The 21,456-nt window shown below is 47.7% G+C and overlaps 1 protein-coding gene across 12 annotated transcripts in view; it reads right to left on the bottom strand.

Annotated features, from left to right (window-relative positions):
* Positions 1-21,456, bottom strand: part of KALRN (kalirin RhoGEF kinase) — a 1,598,314-nt gene that overhangs the window by 189,711 nt on the left and 1,387,147 nt on the right. For all 12 annotated transcript variants that reach the window (XM_078682047.1, XM_078682045.1, XM_078682043.1 and 9 more), the window contains 3 exons: positions 18,239-18,308; positions 16,967-17,053; positions 8,222-8,314 (listed from right to left, as the gene is read on the bottom strand). In XM_078682047.1, coding sequence (XP_078538173.1) covers positions 8,222-8,314; positions 16,967-17,053; positions 18,239-18,308 — 250 coding nt within the window. The remainder of the gene's footprint in view (positions 1-8,221; positions 8,315-16,966; positions 17,054-18,238; positions 18,309-21,456) is intronic.

Here is a 21,456-nt window from a genome sequence, read left to right as displayed (position 1 = left end):
GCTTGGCAGTTTGGTCTGGACTGTTCTCATGAGGCAGAGGGTCAAGACTGATTTCCATATGGCTGGGTCCAAACTGGGGTGGAATAGTGGGAAAAAGAACAATGGATTTAACTCAGATCTCTTGACTGGGGGAAGAGTGTTGTAAGCATTAAGCATTCTGTCCATCATTCGTTGCAGTTACAAAATGCCTACAACAGCATGCTGATGTATGTGCATTTATCAATACAAATGTGAATGTAAAAATCATGATACTTTCATGGAATTTCAGCATTTTTTTAAATTTACCATCCCAAGATGGCAGATGAGAATTTGAAGCAGCAAATTATTATTTTTTTTAAAAAAACATTAAAGACGAAAGTCCATTTTGAAGAAAGGTGTAGCCCGGTAGCAATTTCTAGCTATTAGGCCACTCTAAAAAGCAAAGTAAAAAATATAGGAACGAAATTTAATAAACCAGGGTGATGAGACGTGGGAAGCAACAGAGGAGTAAGGTGGAGGAGTGGGAGCAACAGAGGAGTCGGCTGGGAGGCAACAGGTAAATGTCTAAGGTCAACAAAAAATTTCTCTCAAACAAAAGCAGTTAACAGATATGAATTATCCAATCAAAACAATTGTAAAGAAACTAAGCTCCGGGGAGAGAACACCACAAGAAGAGGAGGAAGGCCACTGAATAAGAAGAAATAAAATTAGATAGAAAAAAAATCCAACCAATCACGAGCAATGGGCTGAGCAAATATCCACTCTCAATTTCCGGTAGAATTCAGAAACGGTCTTTATATAACACGCAGCAAAAATTATCTGTAGGCGAGACCTAAAAAAGGAATTTTAGAAGGCAAATTTGAAGGTCCCTCCAACTCTTCCTCTTGAGTTTCTGCTAATAAAAGGGAGACCATGCTCAGGACGTCTGTAGCTCCCTCTGTCATATTTAATATATATATATATATTTCTTAATTTCCTGTTATCTTGGGTTTGGTCACATAAGTGAGCTGTATCAGGGTACAGTTTCTAGCCAGAAAAGTGGCTATGTCGACTCAGACTACACCTGCACGAGTGGAGTGCAGCTGGAACTGAAGTGTTTTTTTTTTTTAAACAAATGTTATTAATTTTCATCATCACAGAATAACCTCAGAAAGAGGGGCTGAAAGGGGATCTACAGCCTTTGCTGTGCACCATGCCACAAGTCCGTTCCACCAGCAGGCGTATGCCGTTTTGGTGGAGGTCCGCCTGGCCTCCAGAACAACTTTACAGACCTCTGGAGGAAGGTCGATAGCCATCAACTGTCGCAGCTCAATCTCCAAACATGGAGGTGGAGGCTGGACAGGTACGGGTGGAGCACCGTCCCCTGCTGCTGCGACAGAAGATCCTCCCAAAGATGCAGATTGATCGGGGGGAATCGATGCTCATACTGAGTAGCTCGGGATACCATACTCTTCGAGCCCAGTCCGGAGCCACAAGAATGACTTTGGCACGGTCGCGCCCGATCTTCACTGCTCTGGGCAGAAGTGGTAGAGGTGGAAAGGCTTACAACAGACCGCAGCTCCACTCGAGACGAAAAGCATCTCCAAGCGAGTGCCGCCTTGGAAATACCAACGCGCCGAACTGACATTGCGCTTTCTCTTCGGTGGCGAATAGATCTAACCAAGGCTCCCCCCACTGCTGAAAGAGACCTTGCGCCACGTCCAAGTGCAGACGCCATTCGTGATCCATCATGCACCGGCGGCTGAGTTCGTCCACCCTGGCGTTCAGAGAACTTGCCAGGTGTTGAACCACCAAGGTAATGCCTTGATGTTCCAGCCATGTCCAGAGGTGCAGAGCCTCCTGACATAGGGACTAGGACCCCACCCCGGTCTGTTTGTTGCAATACCACATGGCGGTGGTGTTGTCCGTGAACAGCTGCACTACACTGCCCCAGACAGAGGAAAGGAATGCTTTCAGTGCAAACCGGATCGCCCGCAGCTCCAGAAGGTTGATATGGAGCCGTGACTCCGCCGGAGACGAGAGGCCTCTGATCTCCGCCTCTCGCATGTGGCCTCCCCATCCCAGGAGGGACGCATCGATCACCACTGTGTGCTCCGGCTAGGGAAGGGAGAGGGATCTGCCACTAACACAAGCGCGGTTCGTGAGCCACCACTGCAACTGTCGTGCATCGCCCTCCGAGATCTGGACGTGATCGGACAGGTTGCCCTGATGCTGTGCCCACTGGAACTTCAGGTCCCACTGCAGAACCTGCATATGCCATCTGACATGTGTCACTAGCAGGAGGCCGGGCTGAAGACGGCTGGAATGCCAGAAAGCGGTCCTCGGAAGCTTGTTTCCAGTCCAGGGAAGGCATGGCTTGGCAGTTCGGGCTGGACTGTTCCCATGAGGCACAGGGTCAGACTGATTTGCATATAGCTATGTCTGAACTGGGGTGGCAGAGTGGGCTAAAGAACGGTGATGGATCAAACCCAGATCTTTTGACTGGGTGTGAGTGTTTGATTGGTTCTGATGCTCCGTCCATCACCACCCCCTTTTGTACCGCTTTGGCCGCCATAAGTGTGGCAGGGTAGGCTCAGACGTGAGTCCCTTGCTCACTTTGCCACTGGATTCAAGCAAGCTGGGCTGAAGACGGCTGGAATGCCAGAAACCGGTCCTCGTAAGCTTGTTTCCGGTCCAGGGAAGGCATGGCTTGGCAATTCAGGCTGGACTGTTCCCATGAGCCACAGGGTCAGACTGATTTGCATATAGCCATGTCTGAACTGGGGTGGCAGAGTGGGCTAAAGAACGGTGATGGATCAAACCCAGATCTTTTGACTGGGTGTGAGTGTTTGATTGGTTCGGATGCTCCATCCATCCTCACCCCCTTTTGTACCACTAGCAGGTGGCCATCAGGCCCAGAAGCCGGAGGGTCATTCTGACTGAAACCCTAGATAGAGGCCGAAAGAGCGGAATCATAGCCTGAATATCCCGGACTCGCTGCTCGGGAGGATAAACCCGAAACAGCGTCAAATCCAGAACCGCTCCGATGAAGGGGAGCTTCTGAGAGGTGGGAGAAGACTGCCTGGGGAGAGCCCGTCTTCAACAGCCAGTCGTCGAGGTAGGGGAAGACTAACACCCCGGACCTGCGCAGATGAGCTGCGACCTCCGCCTTCACTTTCGTGAACACCGGAGGGGTGCTGGTAAGGCCGAAGGGGAGCACAGCAAACTGAAAATGCTCCTGGCCCACCATGAACCGCAGGTAACGCCGTCAGGACAGGAATATGAAAATAAGCGTCCTGTAAGTCCAACGCTACCATCCAGTCTCCAGGGTCCAGGGCAGTCAGGACCTGAGCCAGAGTCAGCATCTTGAACTTCTCCTTTCGGATGAAGCGATTGATGTCCCGGAGGTCCAAGATGGTGCGCAAGCCCCCTTTTTCCTTCTTGGGAACCAGAAAGTAGTGGTAATAACAACCATTCCCTACTTCCCGATTGGGAACGTACTAGATGTCCCCCTTGGCCAGGAGGGCCGTGACTTCCTGACGGAGAAGGGCCAAATGATCCCCCGACATGCGGTGGCACCGCTGTGGCATGGTAGGAGGGGAGGACAGAAAGGGGAGCGAGTAACCTTGGCAGATTATCTGCAGCGCCCACTTGTCCGATGTGATATCGCGCCAGTGGTGGAGGTGGTGACGGACCCTGCCTCCCAGAGGCGTGTGGTGCCCCCTGAAGCTCGGATTAGGAAGGTTTTGAGGCGGAAGCAGAGGGGGTGGAAGTGGACTGACCCGCACGCTGGTTACCAGACTCGCCCCTGAGGAACCCCTGTCCGCGGCCTCGCTGAGGCTGGTTCTGCACAGGCTTGCTGGAAGAGCGCGCCTGGGTACCCCTGCCCACGTCACGAAAGGAACGAAACCCTTGTGTGGCAGGGTTTTTGGAAGAATGTCCCAAAGACTTGGCTGTGTCACAAGTCTCTTTAAAGCGCTCCAGGGCTTTGTCAGCCTTATCACCAAAGAGGCGGGAGCCATCGAAGGGCATGTCCATGAGCGAGCTCTGGACATCGGGTGAGAACCAAGTGGAAGGCAACCAGGCATGCGCCGCAATGCCACCGTCGTGGAAATTGCCCTGCCCAACGAATCAGTGGTCCATACCACACCTGATGGCAAACTTCGCCGCATCCTTGTCCTCCGTAATCGCTTGGGAAAGGACAGCCTAGACCTCCTCAGAGCACTGAGGCAGAACCTCTGCCAGCGAATCCCACACTGCGTGGGAGTAACGGCCCAATAAGCAGGTGGTATTAACCGACCTCAACCGCAAACTGGCCGAGGAGAACAACCTCTTGCCATATTGGTCAGGCCTCTTAGAGTCCTTATCCGGCAGAGCCAAGGGAAAAGCACTCTGTGATGTCGAGGCCTGAATGACTAGGCTCTCAAGCGTGGGGTTTGTGTTCAAGAAGGCGGGATCACCAGGTGCCGGGCGATGACGCCTAGCGATGTTTTTCTCCACCGGTGCCCCCCCTCCCCTGAGGCCAGCAGCAACCATGTACCCAAGAGAACTTCGGTAAGGGCCACATTGAAAGGGAGCAGTGGCTCCGACGACGTAGACGCCGTCTGGAGCACCTCCGTAAGGAGATTAGTCTTAAGGGCCACCGTTGGGAGGTCGAGATGGAGACACTCCGCGGCTTCACGCAGCACCATAGTGTAGAAAGTAGGCGGAGGCAAGGCACACCCCGGGTCAGAAGACAGATTAAGTTCACCCGCATCTTGAAGGTCATCCACCCAATCCTGCTCGGAGTCACACTGCTGCACAAGGGGGTCCTCGGAGCAGTCCCAATCCTCATCCGGCTCCGCAGTAGAAGGAGCCAGCCGCGGCGGCAGGGCCAGAGCCGGAGAGGGGGAATGCGGCGCCGGGAGCGGCGCAAGGAACTGCGCCGGCCGGGGCCGACTGGAGCCGCATTCCAATGTGGATCCCAGGTCGGAACGAAACGGTCCGAGAACTGGAGCAGGGGTGGGATAAACGGCACCCAGTGCGGCGCCTGAAGCATCGCCGGGGCCGGAGCCAGCGGTGCTGCACACTGTGGTGCCGGGGCCAGAGCCGAGGGTGCCTGATCCAGTGGCTCCGGGGCTGGCGCCAGAGGCGGTGCTGCCGAACCAACATTTTCTGGACACTGCACCGCAGGGCCCGCAGGCGGGAGCCCGAGGCCTAAACAGGCGGTCCATGGCAGCTAGAAACTCTTGCACCTGTTCGGGAGTCGACGACGGACCCGGGTATAGCGGGTAGGCCGTGGGACTCCCGGGCTCCGGAGGAGCCGCAGGGAGGGGGGGGGGGGAGCACCTGTCCCCCACGTCTGCCTCCGGGCAGCGACGGGAGGATGTCAGAGAGCAAACCCGCTTCTTCGACTTCTTATGGTGCCGCTTACCGGAATCTGTTGGTGCAGACAGAGCCCAAAGAGCGACGGCTCTAGCCCCGCGAACAGCCCCTAGACCTGGAGCGGCGGTGAGAGGAGTACCGGACCTCCAGCAACTTCCAGCGCCGCTCCCGCAAGGCCTTAGGAGCCATGGCACGGCAGTCCCGGGAGTCATGGCCGGTCTCCAGGCAGTAGAGGCAGACATGGGGGTCCGCCACCGACATAGTACGGCGACAGGCCCCACAAGACTAAAAGCAGGGGATCCCTACGTGCACCAGGAGACAAGAAAAGGATAAAAAAGTCTGAAAAAAAGTGGTAAAAAATTACCGAGGTACATGCTCAATCCAGATCTGCGCTTTCAGCGCAGAAAAAGAAAGAACTGACGTCAGCGCGCATGGGTGGCACCTAAGTAGCCTCCGTGACGTCATCCCGGCGCTTACGACGCCAGTGACTGGCGTGGAGCAGCACGGCGCCACCTACTGGTGTGCAGAGGTACTGCGGAGCAGAAAACTCCAGATCCAGACTGACGCCTGGGGAATATTCTAAGGTAAGGAATCTATCACTAACGTGTCTCTTTCAGATATATATAGATATTTATTCTTCGGGGAGTGTATGCCCTGTGCAGAGCACCGAGTGAGGACCGACAAAATATTGAGGACCGGCGGTCCTCAATATTTTGGATACCCCTTTCAAATATACTTGCCAAATTTCCCTCCGATATGGGGTTCCCCAGGTTTTCCATCCATGGGGTTCAGAGGGCTGTCAGGGGCAGCATCATGTCCTCTCTAATCACCTTATATAAGCAGGTGACCGCTTTAAAATTTCCCGAAGACCGGACTATATAATGACAATCTTGTGGTGTGGAGGTTTTGACATGCCCACACCCCGTGTCTGTGGATTGCAGCTGTCACGTCGATATGGAGCAGAAAGTGGCAAGGGGTAAATCATGCCTCGATTGGAACTACTCGAATGGGAGGAGTACCTAAACCCAAGCAAGTCACCAAGTAGGGACGCTCCAGAAGTCACCCACTCCGCTATCCCCTGCCAATCTCCCCCATGTGGCTACACCTCTAGTAACTCCATGGGTATGTCGGACACCTGGCCCAACATGCCACAAAACCCGAAATTTAGGCTATCGCCTCTGCTAGGACACTTAAACTTTATTAGTACTCTGACCAATTGGTGAAGATCAAGTACAAAAGGACCCATCTCCTGGTCTGGCACCAGTCTGCCTACCAACCACTGCGTCAGCCACAGGAGCTATGCTGCAAAATAATAAGATTCAAAGTCGGGGACGGCAAGGCTCCCATTCTTCACAAGTCTCTACAATGTGGGCAGAGCTACTCGCCTGTGGCAGAGCCCAAGAGGAAAGCAGTAATGAGCATGTCAAGTTCTCGTAACATTGCCTGAGTAATCCATACCGGTAGCACGACAAAAAAATACAATAGTCGGGGGAGCGCAACCGTATGGAACAGAAGTTGTACAGCAATGACAGCAGCAGCTCGTTCCTTCATTCCTGATCGCTCCATGTCCCTGCAGAATATAGGGATGTGAAACCTCTGGCCTGTACCTTCCACTGCTCTATCATTACATTAAGGGTAAAGATACTGATGGAATGGCATGTAAGCAATTTCTACACTTAAACTGATAATTCAACATTGAAGGTGCACATGATCTTTGCATCTAACTGTACTACTGTTTTTCAAGTTGCAATTAAAATGTAATAATATACTCGACAACCTGATGCCACTTACATTTAACCACTTTGTTTCTTGAAAAGAGATGGGTAGAAAAGGAACTGTTTAATTTGGATGTAGTGTTTCCACCTTTTTGAAAAAGGAAGAATCCCTTGAGCAGCAGAGACATGTCCAGATCTATTCATTGCCCAGTTAGAATTCTAGTTAGTGGAGAATGTTCAACCCACAGAAGTTTAATTGTGACCTGAGGAAACACCAGCCTGAGTGTTTACCTCTTTGAAAAGATCCAGTGAACAGCCTGTGGACTGATAATACGCAAAAAATGGACTCTGTTCAAATCTGTTGCAGGACCGTCAACAGGAAGGGTTTTAGAAAATACATTCAGGGCAGTTTCTATTACTGCAGAGAGAAGATATTTTCTGCCACAGACCCTGGGAGGAGGAAGATGCATGCTACCAGCAATCCACCCAAGTCCTAAGGTCCGTGGAACTCAGTTGATCCTCAGGGGTGGGCAAGAAAGTTGCTAAATCTCAAAACAATACCCTCACATCAAATAAGGAGACACATTGTTAAGAGACGTACAGCTGCATGTGTCAAGTATAGGGCCCAACAGAAATCTTTCCATATAAATTAGCAACATGTCAGAATGAAATCTCCAATATGCCTTAGCGGTCTTTTGGAATAATTAACTTTGTTGTCTTGAACTCTGACTGGTCCTAGAGGGAATGAGACCTGTGAGAAGGGAGCGGATTACATTTGGATAAAGGAAGTGGGTGAAGCTGTGAATCCAAATCTCACATTTTCGCTAATTTATGAAACTCGCAGGTTGTTTTAATCTGATGCCTTCCTTTGAAGACTGTCTCTGGTTGTACACAATACACCTATCTCCATTCCCTAAACTGGGCAACAGGGTCAGAGAATTTTACTGTGCCTAATAGCCCAGAGAACATTTTCCAGCTCGTGTTATGGGATATAAAAACGATCCCCTAAATTGTCAATATGATGTGAGTCACGAAGCTCAGTGGAGTAATCTGAATCAATCAATTGCATAAAGCATAATCAAGGAATTACATCAAATATGTAAGCTCTTCCCTGGAGTTCTACCCAGCACTTCTTCAAAATCCCTACACAAATCTGGGCCCAGTCTGAATGTTCTAGTTCTTACCTTGAGTAGCAGCTGATACTTTGTTATCCTCTGAATGGGTTTGATAAGGAAGTCACTGATGGTTAGCCTCTGGTTTATTTCTTGTTTCAAATCCTAAAAAAGAGAAACGTCAATAACAATGAATCTTAATGTGCAAGGTAGTATGAACAATAGACTTACTTTGTATCTGGCACTTGGAAGGTCAAACAGAGGAAATAGTGAAACACCACGGGAAATCCATACATTCGTGATAGGGTAACAGTGGAAGGAAAATAACTAAAAAATGTATGTTCAGTTTACAGGCAGCAGTTTCTTGTAAAGAGAATTCTTTTTATGTATGGCACATATTAAAATACGGAGAAGTCCATTTCACACACTGTAAGAATGTATGCGACTGGCAAGGTACAATGGCAGTATTATGTACATAGATAGTTTTGGGGATGATTATTATTTCTTGCTCAGCCTTATTGCAGAATACCACTCCCTGGTGCACAGGTGTTGGTTTCATGCATCACTGTGGGACAGTACTGCACCCCTACTCACCTCCAAGGCATGGAAGGACAGGTTGCTAGGTTACATGAAGTTAGTATTCATGGGAATACTGATCTCATAGAGTCCATCTGGATAATATAGTGTATTGTATTTATGAACACACAACTACATCTTACAATATGACCATTCATCCAACTTTCTTGCCATTTAATCAAGCAAGAGGGACGATCCTCACTATGAATCAAGTATTATAGTAGATGAAGGTATAAAGGTACTATGTGTAGAAAGACACATTGAAGTCCTAGTTTGAGCCCTTCACAGATAAACTGCGCTATCCAGAACAGTCACTGCTCCCTGCCCCTCCCAATTATACATAGGGTGGGTAGGAGTAAGAAGGGGTTGAGGTTCTGATCAAAAGGTCTGGGAGAGGACATCATCACAGAAGGGCCATTTATGTCACGATCCATGACAATTCAGTTGACTTCACTATTGCTGTTCAGATGCCATCGGCAAGGCTGGGAGGCAACTTCACCATGGACCAGTGGTTGATATTATAATGGCCAAATAGATCACTTTCTCACAGCTGTCTAAGTATTAATACAATGTTCAACTCATATGTTATAAAGCTTTAGAAACTAGATGATTTTGCACTCCACCCAGGCAGGACTTCAATTTACTGGCTGGCAAAACGAACTAGGTTTATTTAGGTATTGTATTTTCTAAAAATCATCACTTAAGGAAGCATCTTTACTAACGCAAACACTTCTAAGGGATTTCACATTTAACAGTGACAAGCATGCAAAACATCTCGATACAAACAGATTCTATACACTTTATTAACAAGACATTATAATACATGAAAATTGCACAGTACCCAACTGTCTAGAAAAATTAATTTAGCAACTAGCCTACAAGAAAATTACATCACAGCTATGCTGTGAAACCTTTTAGCACAACTTCAAAAGTTATCAATTAAGATTTACAAAAGAGGATCTTCAGAAGTCCATGAACAAATATACATATATATATATTTATTTTTGTTCACAGAAAAACAAGGGTTAAATTAACGTTTAAGTAAGGTGAGAATTTCAGTGACATCGTAACGTTTTAAATGAACAAAAATCACTGAAATTCTCGAGGTATAGTTTGCTCAAGTAACTACAACTCGTGCCCTAAGGTAACTATAACATGTGCCCCTGCTATGCAGTTTTCATTTCAACAGTTTCATTGCACATGTTGCAGTGATGCACACGTTACATACCTTCGGTAACGATATACCTGTAAGAAACATTACTAGTGATAGATTCCTTACCTTAGAATTACCCCAAGGTGTCAGACTGGATCTGGAAAGTTTTTCATCAGCAGTACCCCTGCGCGTCAGAAGGCCTCGTCGTGGCTAATCGGCTCAGGGGGATCGTCGAACACCTGGTCTCCCCGTGGCAACATGGCTTCATCCCGGGCAAGGGTACTACGGATCATACCAGACGTGCTATCGCACTGTTTGATGCCGCAAATGCTACGGGGGGCCAGATGTCGATGGTCCTCCTGGATGCAGAGAAGGCCTTTGACAGGGTCTCATGGGCATTCTTGTGGGCAATACTAGAACAAATTATCGTTGGACAGTGTTTTATTAAATCTATCAAGGCAATGTATTTCTCACCGAAGGCTAGGGTATTGGTAATGGGCCAGGAATCTGGGTTCTTTGACATACTTCGGGGGACTAGGCAGGGATGCCCATGCTCTCCGATCCTTTTTGCCCTCTATATAAATCCTCTGATTTTAAAATTGTTAAAGGCTGAGGCAATTAAACCAGTTACATTGGGCCCCTTCCATACAAAAATATTAGCATACGCCGATGATGTGGCTGTAATAACATCACAACCCACTGAGGCTATAATAGAAATAGAATAGATTACTCAAGCCTTCGGGCAGCTATCGGGATACTCCCTAAATAGGGATAAAACGATGGTCATCTGTACCAATAATGTCTCCTTTATCGATCCTAGGAGGGTAGAATCGGCTGTATATCTGAGAGTTCTAATATCTGCCAAAATAGACGAGATTGTTAAAATTAATTATGAACCGTTGCTTCAAAAAGTAAAGAAAGATCTTAAAAGGATCGACGGATTACATCTCTCAATCATTGGAAGAGGCAACTTCCTCAAAATGAATATTCTACCCCGGGTCTTATACTTGTTCCGTGCGATTCCTCTACTAGTGGACGATAACATTTTAAAGGGCTTAGAATCCCATATGAGTAAATTTGTGTGGGGATACGGAAAGATAAGGAGATCAACCCGGAAGCTCTCACTACCCATTACCAGAGGCGGACTGGCAATTCCTGATTTGGGATTTTACTTATGGGCTGCTCTTCTTCAACAGATGTCACTATTTCATGTTAAAACCGCTCGAAAATGATAGGGGCTAATTACATACCTTCAATATTTGAGTTGTCCATTGGAGACAGGGCTAATGGTTTGTTATTAAAGCAGGTCGAACCCTCATACTTTAAGAAAGTAAAGTTTAAGGTTATATCAAGCGCCTGGGTAACGTGGAGGAAAATTATGAGGTATATGAAAATTTCTAAATACAATAGATATATTTCATTATGGCATTCATCAATATTACCATCACAAATATATGACGTTATTTCTAGACGCTGGGAACCATTAGGAGTACTAACAATAGGAGATTTTTTACATCCCACTTATGGCCATAGATTCCAACAACTTCAATCCAAATTTGCCATCCCAAATAATAGTGTATTTAAATTTATACAAATTAATACAATTTTAAATCTAAAAGTTGCTGATATCTCTCTGGATAATATCCCTTTAATCTATTGTATGTCTAGATCCACAACTAGGATTGGTACTATTTACGACATCTTAATTGAAAACCAACAAGACTATTTAGAACCTACTGAAGTGGGTTGGTCGAGGAAATTAAATAACCCTAATGTGGATATTGACATGTCTTTGATCCTATCAACACAGTTGTTTATGTCCTCTAATTTGAAAGCTCAACTCTATAAAACTATCTATGATTTATATTTTACTCGTGCCAAACTACTCTTGGGGGAAAAGGTCTACTTCAGAGTGTCCAAGGTGTGGTAAAAGTACGGCAAATTTATTACATATGCTCTATGAATGCGACAAACTACTAGTATTGAGAACAATGATTGCTGGGTTCTGGCAGGAAGTGTTCGGGCATCCAGTAGCCGAATCTCCCACCCTTTATATTTTGGGTTACGATAACACTCTAAGTCATACCAAGGCGGAAGAAGTATCTCTCTTCTTGGGTACAGCAGTGTATAGAATAATATTAACAGCCCGTTGGAAGGATGTCGTTCCCCCTAACTTTCAGATTTGGCTTTCCCGGATGTTAGGTATGTACAACCAAGAGAAGGCTATTTTTGCCTGTAGAGGAACAAAGTCGAGAGCACGTGGTATTGAGATCTGGAAACCAATTGATAATTGGAAAAATGACATTAGAGATTGTGTATAAATGAGTGCAATCAGGATAAAATTGTTATAGTTTCTTTTCGCTCATTCTGCTACGTCCTTAGCATTCCTGCTTCATTTAAGCTAATTTATCTGCTTATTTTGACTGTTTGTTATTTTTACTGAATTCTTTTTTTCTCATTGTTTTTTCTTTTTCTGTATCTGCAATTGTGAATTACCAAATAATTTTTTTTTTTTTTTTTAAAAGAAGGCCTCGTCGTGTGGCTCCGCGTGCGTCGTTATGACATTCCCGGAGCTACTTAGACGCACCTACGTGCGCTGACGTCAGTTCTGTAAATGGCTTTTCGCACCAGGAACGCAGAGCCATGCAAGAAACTGACCACTGGTGCCATGAAACTAGGGCCCTGAAAGGGATGACCATAACCCTAGACATCAGTTTGCAGAACGGGGGCGATGGGTGGGGCGGTAGGGAATCTATCACTACTAATGTTTCTTACAGATATATCGTTGCCGAAGGTAAGTAACTTGTGCATCTGAAAGAAACACTTAGTGATAGATTCCTTACCTTAGAATAGATACCCCAGCAATACCAACCCCGGTTGTGGGTCTGCGTACTAAGATCACACCAGAAAGTCCTGGAAAACAGAACAGCCAAAGAAGCCGTCTCTCCGGACTTGGCTGTCCAGGCAGAAGTGCTTGGTAAACGTGTGCAGCGAGGCCCACGTAGCTGCCTGACAGATGGCATGCAAGGGTACTCCCCGTCCCAGAGCAGTAATGGCTGCCGTTGCCCTGGTAGAGTGGGCGCGCAACCCCACCGGAGGCTCCTTTTTAGTCTAGGAGTAACAAGCCTTTATGCACAGAACGACCCAGCTACTCAGTATGAGCCCTGCTGGGCCAGAGAGAAAAAAAAAAAGAACCTCTGAAAGAGGCAGAAAGGGGATCCACAGCCTTTGCTGTGCACCATGCCACAAACTTATTCCACCTGCAGGGGTATACAGTCTTAGTGGAGGGACGCCTGGCTGCCAAGATAACATTACAGACTTTGGGAGGCAGGTCAAAAGACGTCAACTGCCACTGCTCAATCTCCACGCAAGGAGGTGGAGACTGGACAGGTTCGGGTGGAAGACCGTCCCCTGCTGCTGCGATAGAAGATCCTCCCGAAGAGGCAGACGAATCGGGGGATCGATGCTCATACCGAGTAGCTCGGGATACCATACTCTTCGAGCCCAGTCCGGACCCATAAGGATGACTTGGGCCCGGTCGCGCCTGATCTTCAGCACTCTGGCCAGAAGTGGTATAGGCGCAAAGGCGTACAACAGACCGCAACTCCACTCGGGACGAAAAGCGTCGCATATCGAGTGCCGCCTTGGAAATTCCAACGCACAGAACTGATGACATTGCGCGTTCTCTTCGGTGGTGCATAGAATTAACCAAGGCTCTCTCCATTGCCGAAAGAGACCCTGCGCCACGTCCGAGTTCAGACGCCATTCGAGATCCATCATGCACCAACGGCTTAGTTTGTCCGCCAAGGCGTTCAAAGAACCTGCCAAGTGTTGAACCACCAGGGACATGCCCCGATGTTCCAGCCAAGCCCGCCTTCAACAGCCAGCCATCGAGATAGGGGAAGACTAAAACCCCTGATCTGCATAGATGAATTGCGACCACCGCCATCACTTTCGTGAACACCCGAGGGGCGCTGGGAAGGCCAAAGGTGAGCACGGTGAAATGAAAATGCTCGTGGCCTACCGTGAATCGCAGGTAGGCCACGAGCAGGCAGGACGGGAATATGAAAATAGGCATCCTGCAAGTCCAACGCCACCATCCAGTCTTTCGGGTCCAGGGCAGACAAGACCTGAGCAAGTGTGAGCATCTTGAACTTCTCCTTTCGGAGGAAGCAATTGACGTTCCGAAGGTCTAAGATAGGACACAGGCCCTTGTCCTTCGTTGGAACCAGAAATTAGTGGGAATAACAACCACGACTTACTTCTGGTGTCGGAACGCGCTCGATAGCCCCCCTAGCCAAGAGGGCCACAACTTCCTGCTGGAGAAGCGCCAAGTGATCCCCGGACATGCGGTGGTACTGAGGTGGCATGGCTGGAGGGGTTGTCTCGAAGGGGAGGCAGTAACCCCTTCGGACAATTTGCAGCACCCACTTGTCCTAAGTCATGTTGCGTTAGTGGTGGAGATGATGGCGCATTCGTCCACCCACTGGCGTCTGATGGGCCTGAAAGGTCAGACTAGGAAGGCGTTGAAGTGGATGCTGCGGGGGTGGAGGCGGACTGACCCGCCCGCTGGCCCCTTAACCGCCTCGACTGTTCCCCCGTCCGCGACCACGCTGAGGTTGTTGCTGCTGTGGTCTGTGGCTCTGCGAACGCTATGGGGCGCCCCCTTCCGTGGCCACAAAAGGAACGAAAAGCAGAAGGCGGAGAAGTCTTTGAAGCGCCCCAACGCACTATCTGCCTTATGTCCAAAAAGGCGAATGCCATCAAAGGGAATGTCCATCAGAGTGTTCTGGACATTCTCTGAGAAGCCAGTGGTCCTCAACCAGGCGTGGCGCGAAGAGCCACCGTCGTGGAAATCTACCTGCCCAGTGAGTCGGCGGTGTCTAACCCACAACGTATGGTGAACTTTACTGCGTCCCCCGGGTAGTTAGGCAGCACCGGCCCAAACGTGTCCCACAGAGTGGGTATGATGGCCCAAGAGGCATGCAGTGTTCACCGACTGCAGCCCTAAGCTGGCAGATGAAAACAGTTTCTTCCCAAACTGATCCAGCTTCTTGGATTCCCTATCCGGAGGTGTGGTAGGGAACGCGCTCTTGTATGTAGAGGCTTGGACAACCAAGCTCTCAGGGGTGGGGTGTTGGGTAAGGAAGAGGGGGGTGACCTGGAGCCAGCCGATGGCATCGGGCCACATCCCTACCTACAGGAGCTCCTGTGTTGGGTCAGGACCAAGTGCCCAAGAGAACGATGGCTAGTGCTGGATTAAAAGGCAGCAAGGGCTCCAAATAAGTAGCCGCCGGTTGGAGCACTTTTGTCAGGAGATTAGTCCTGATGGCCACCATAGGGAGTTCGAGGTGGAGAGCCTTGGTTGCCCTACGCAACACCACTACGTAACTGGCTCCCTCCTCCGTAGCCACGGTAGGAGGAGTCAGCATGCTAAGGTCAGGCGAGGTGTCAAGACCACTGGCCTCCCCCAAATCCTCTGCCCAGTCCAGATCATAAGCACAGTCCTGTGCTGGAGGGTCCTCAGACCCCTCCCAGGCCTCCCCTTCCTCCAAAGTCTGTGGAACAGGCTCAAAATAAGGAGGTGTGACATAGGGCACTAAAGGGCCCATCGGCGTCGGGCGACGTCGATCCGGCACCGTGTCCGGGTTGAACCTGAGGACTATGTCGTCCCGAGGAGCGGGCGACGTCTGAAGCGGTGCCGGGGAGATCTGCGCCAGTGGAGGTGTCACTAGGCCAAACGGCGTCGATAGGGATCTGATCCCGGATCCTTGGGGGGCCTGTGGCGTTGGGGCCGGAGCCGCCGGAGATGGTAAAGCAGGACCCCCAGTCGGGCCCACAGGCGCACTGGCGAGGCCAGATGGCCTAAAGAGCCGGGCCATGGCAGCAAGAGACTCTTGCACCTGAGGAGGCGTCGCCCCGCACCCGGGAAGGGGGGTAGACTGGGGGCGACATCACAGGCTCCGCTGGAGCCGCCGGGGTGGCACTGCCCGCACCCTTAGCCGCGTCACGCGACGGGTGAAGGGAAGTCGAAGAGCGAGGATGCTTCTTCGACATCTTGGAATGCTTCGACTTACCTGACCGAATGCGAAGACTTAGATGCAGAAGAATGATGGTGACGACTCCGCGATCGGTCCCTCGACCTCCCACGGGACCGGGACCTCGAGCAGCGTGGAGCCAACTGCCGGACTTCAAGCAACTTTCGGGACCGGTCCCGCAAAGTCTTCGGCGCCATGGCCCGGCAGTCGGGGCACGACTTGTGGTCATGGTTGCGCCCCAGGCAGTAGAGACACACAGTGTGGGTCCGTCAATGACATCATGCGGTGACCGTCCCCACAGTTCTTAAAACCGGGCATCGCTACGACACCAGGATTCAATCGAATTGAAAAGATGAGGTAAAAGGCCTAAACAAACTCAGTCAAAAAGTGACTGGGGGTACTTGCTCTTCCCGGATCTGCGCTTGCTGACGCGGAAAAAGAAAGAACTGACAGCGCGTGTGGGCGCGTCTAAGTAGCTCCGGCGACGTCATTCCGGCACCAACGACGAACGCGAAGCCGCACGATGCCACTTACCGATGTGCAGCGGTACTGCTGACAAAAAACTTTCCAGATCCAGTCTGACGCCTGGGGATGATTCTAAGGAAAGGAATCTATCACTACGTGTTTCTTTCAGATATTATCAATGATGTCATAGAAGATGTCACGAGTAATGTAATAATGTAATATGTGGGGCTAATCAGCACTGCATTGCGAGCCACATTCATATTCACTGAAAAAACAAAAGTTCGAGTGATTCTATAGTTAAGTTAAAATGTAAATAGAAACACAATGTTTTAAACAAAAAAATATTGAAATTCACCAGTTATAGTTTAAGTAACTATAACTCGAACACTCGCCATGCAGTGTTGTCAACAGTGATGTTATTTCAGGTTTAATTAGGGAATATATATATATAGGCAATGCATGCCATATTTTATTGCACTCTGGCTGCAGTCTTCTACTTGGCTTAGACCAAGAAACTCCCCAAGGACTCAAGAAGTCCTGATACATACCTTATGCTGGTACCCCATATTAATTATATAGCCTTACCTCAAAATATGTGTCATATTCAGCGACTATGTATTCTGAGCGGGGCTTGTTTTGGCAATACACTACGTACATGTGCAACCGCCTCTCCTGAAATAACAAAAGACAGCACAGTGTTAAAGAGCAGAACAAATCAATCACTGTGAATTTTAAAAAAATTGTGTCTGAGATGTCAGGACACTGGTTTTAAAATTGCTTATGTATTGTTAGCACAAATCGTATGTATGTAATTATGGTCAAAGAAGTCCAGTGTACCGAAATCACTTTTTTGCATATTCGCAAGCTGGGAAAAGACTGACAGGAGGCAGGTTTCTTTAATGGTTTTATTACTGCGGGATGACAAATGATTTGTAATGTATGTGGTTTTCAGCAGCAGGTATAATAAACACTAATGAGGTCTACTGCTATTAATGTGTCCGATTCTGAAATGCTTATTGAGTGAGCCATAGTGTCATCTGTACCTGGGGTGCTACTATAGGTCGTAGTGGATCACTCTGTATAAACTGCCCAACGCCCCTATGTTTTCCATTGTTATTAAAAAGCCTAGCCACTCTAGACATGCCAATCAACATGTAACGTGCACAGTACAGTACGTGTTGACCTGGTAGAAAGAGTAAGTCCAAGTCTAAGATTCTGAAGTTGGCACACTAACACCTGGGTTCTCGTCAAGGCTTTGGCATCTTGCTTGAGCAATAATTGTGTGATTCCTGGCATCAAACTGTGAAAATGTTCAAGGTAAGGTGTGGGGAAATGCTACTATATGTAACTAAGTGGCAACGTACTGTCCAGTGTGTCACACCTGTCATCATTTTTTGGCCAATCACCTAATGAACCACCTTCCTATTTACATCACAACGGGTACACAAAGTTAATTTATAAATAATTACATACAAATATATATTAGGTTGTTTCGTCTTAACATGTGAAAAACGGAATTAACTGGCTGTATGAAGAAAATATTAGAGTTCGAATATTACGAGACAGTGTTGAGCAATACAGTGTGCTCACACAGATAGAACTTCGATAAAAGTTTAAACAAATAACATAACATTTGAAAACTAACATGAAGAGCGTATTGAAGGTGGTTTCAAGTCTCTTGTATAGTACATAACAATCATCAAAACTTTGTTCCCTGTTCAGTAAACACCGTGACAAAATGTCGTGGTTCAGCCAGCCCTGTGGGCAGCTGAAGACCCCTAGCACTCTGTATCTAGAATGGTGAAGTTTGAAGCAGAGAAAAATAAGTGAAGGCCAAAGACCGAAATAAAAACTTACATGTTTGATAAAAAGTTGCGCTAACCGCTCTGGTTCCTGAAGGCATTTTTCAAGTTCCGCCATAAAAAAACTAAGGGGAAAAAAGAAGGTGATTATGTTAAAGAGAATTTTGAGTGAGCATACCTGTAGAGAAGGCAGATACCAAACAACAACATAAGTGTACCAGATCTTCCCTAATGGCAACAGAATGAAAGAACCACAGACATCTGCAAAGAAATATCAAAACTAAGGATTCCTATGGATGCATGGCGAGAACTACTAATTTAATTAAAACATGTGGGCTAACAATTCTGTGAGATTATCAACAATCCAGGAGACAAAGCAATATCTGCTGCAACTAGTAACTTTTTTTCAGCACAGATGCAAGGGACAGGCGTGAGGAAGCTGTGAGTGGAATGGGTACTGCATCATAACTTCTCGGAGGGTCTTGGAAGGGCTTACCAAAGGAATCAGGGTTCTTCTCAGACCATAGATAAGCAGAAAAGGAAGTGGAAAAAACGCACCAAAACAAAAAGAGCCAACCTTTTATGCACAAGAGTGACAAATTCCTATCCTGGAAGATCCTTTCTCCAAGGCTAGGGGACGACCCAGCATATTTTAATCCAATCCTATTTTTTTTTCCATTCCAGGGGGATGCAGCTCCTGCTATGTTGCCACAGCGAGGACATGTGTGGTCCTCTTGTTCCCTGATTTCTTCTTTGGCATGGTCCAGCAAGCACCCCCCTTTTGTATCCTGGTTCCATTTGTGGATTACCTCCTTCAGGAGGGCCCCATTCAACCCAAGACCTGTGAATATCAGTGAGATATGGGAGCGGCAGGGCCCCTTCACCACATCCTGCAGAAGGACCACATCATTTTGCGTTACACCGCTGATGTAGAAACTCAGTCTCAGGGGAACAGTCTAGGCCAGGGTGCCTTATTAAGGCTGAAGGTCCCTTGGAGTGAGAAGTAGTTGGGAGCGGAAGCAGGTAACCTTCAAGCGTGGAGCACAGAGCTGGGTCAATTAGAATTGGAAAGCAGCGGAAGCAGAAGACGTGTCAGAGGCTCGCAGGAGCTTGGACAGGACACACTTCACTACATTTTAGTAGCCACTGACTTTCACAAAATCATGTCAATACCCAATGCATCCAGAATGAATCTTCTAGAGTCGCTGATGACTGCAATGGCATGATGGGGCTCACTGATTCACAGAAAGACGTGTACAAAGAAACTGATTTACACTAAGACGTGTCAAGAGTCACTGATTTCCATGAATACGTCAAAAGCAAATACATAGAACAAAGACAAGCTTCACTAAAATAGGAGCTAATACTTTTTTGTTTTAATTTCACTACCAAAATACTTAACATCTTATTTTCCTAGTGCAAAGCAGTGTCCAGTAAGTATGTGATGGTATATTTGGTCCGCTATGGTGTAGCCCCAAGATCACCTGCGTTTCTATGCAAAAAAACATGAAGTGGGATCTATGAAAACTCATTCTCCTGAAATGGTCAATGCCCGTCAGCGCATCGACAGTGAACCCAGTAACCATACCCGTGCTTTTGCAAACGTTATGAAATTGTTCTGGGGATCAAAATATACCACGGAGTGTAAACCGAACAATGTCCATCTCAGACCTCCTCTGATATGAACGGAGCTGTGAAGAAATTGTGTTTAGATTGCTCATTCAGGGAGCTCATTCACTAAGCAAAGTAGATAAGCAAAGTGGGATACGCAGAACACACTGGAGGATAGGCGTCACTCCATGGAATGGAAAGTTCCCCTAGGGCGGGCCATGCACAAAACTGTGTTTTCGCAGCTTTCCGGTGCAACACAGGACATTGCGTCGTAGTGATTCATTTTGAGTCATCTGTTACTCATCAGGGAATTATTCTCCATTGCTGCTGTGTATGCAAATATTGACTGGCTTGGACGAATATTTTACAATACCAGGTTATTTGGAGTGTGAAAAGCAGTCTCCAAACGCGCTCAGCTTTCTGAAACCTCGCTAGCAGTCACAGCTTTCACATGCCTCTAATTCAGGAAACCAAGAGGACCACTTTACCCATTCTCGATCATCAGAATGTATTATTGGCAAATGGACTTCATCACGGGATGTCCTAGTGTTAGAGTAGGAAGGATAACAAGTCATTGTACCTTTGCATTAACGTCAAGAATTACCTTTAGCATCTGAACATGGGGTCTGCGCGATCTCGACTGCCAACTTTTTATAGAGCCTTGGAACTTTAGTTGGTACAGTAAAAGTTCTCTCTACCTATAATTTTTTGTAAGACTGGACTGCAACAGCATTTTTGGTAAAAATGAAAGTCAGTCAAGCCCTCTCTGGTTTGGATAGAAACCAGACATATGTCTGAAAATGAGCTTGGTCTAAAGTGAGAGAAGTGTCTGCAGCACAAAGGTAGTCTAATCAAGAATATTTCCACATCCCAGGTTCTCTCACACAGTTTTTACGTTATTTTGCATTAGTCTATCTCCTGAACATTGTGATACTTAGACTGGTGAAGTATCCTGGAGGTCGGCTTCAAAGCACATGCAGCCTGCAATTGTGCAGACAAGCTCGGACTGTCCCTCTGGCCACCTTTCTGGTATCCAGAGAAGGTTTGAAGCTATACTATATAATATGAGAGCTAGACATTACAAAGGCTCGCTCATATTCAAGGAAGCTCTCCTTGGAACTGCTTGACCTCTACATATGCCATCTTGGACAGTGCCTGGGCGTGGGATCCAGCATATCTGCCTTGCCATTGCTGCACACCACAATAGTCTTTAGTGAAGAGATCTCTATGGAGATGCAGCCGGGCAAGTGAAAGACCCAAAGGAGCCAGGAACGTGAGGGCAAAAGGTAGTGGACTCATTACCTTGTGCAACCCCAATCCTATCTCCCAAGGAATAGTCGCACATCCTTACACTACACTAGAACCCACAATCGTGCTCTGTTAAGCTCTGCTTCTGCGCTTTCTCTATGTACAATGTAAGTGCAAAGTTATTGTCATATCAACGCTCTGCACAAAACAATCCCTTGATGCCTCACGTCTATTCTTTCTGTCAACGCAGGATACTTTGCATGGGGAAGTACTGTACAGTGTCAAACTTCCTATCTCTATTTGTGTGCTTTCTTCTTCACCAAATCAGCTGCACTCATGCACTGCAAAGGGATAAGATTCTCAGATCTCTCTGGCAATTGGGTATGTGACACACCAGACTCTCCGATCGGTACA

Source organism: Lissotriton helveticus, chromosome 3_1, assembly GCF_964261635.1.
Source record: "Lissotriton helveticus chromosome 3_1, aLisHel1.1, whole genome shotgun sequence".
NCBI classification, from domain to species: domain Eukaryota; kingdom Metazoa; phylum Chordata; class Amphibia; order Caudata; family Salamandridae; genus Lissotriton; species Lissotriton helveticus.
The sequence above is the reverse complement of the archived record's forward strand: the minus strand, read 5'-3'. Positions and strand labels throughout refer to the sequence as shown.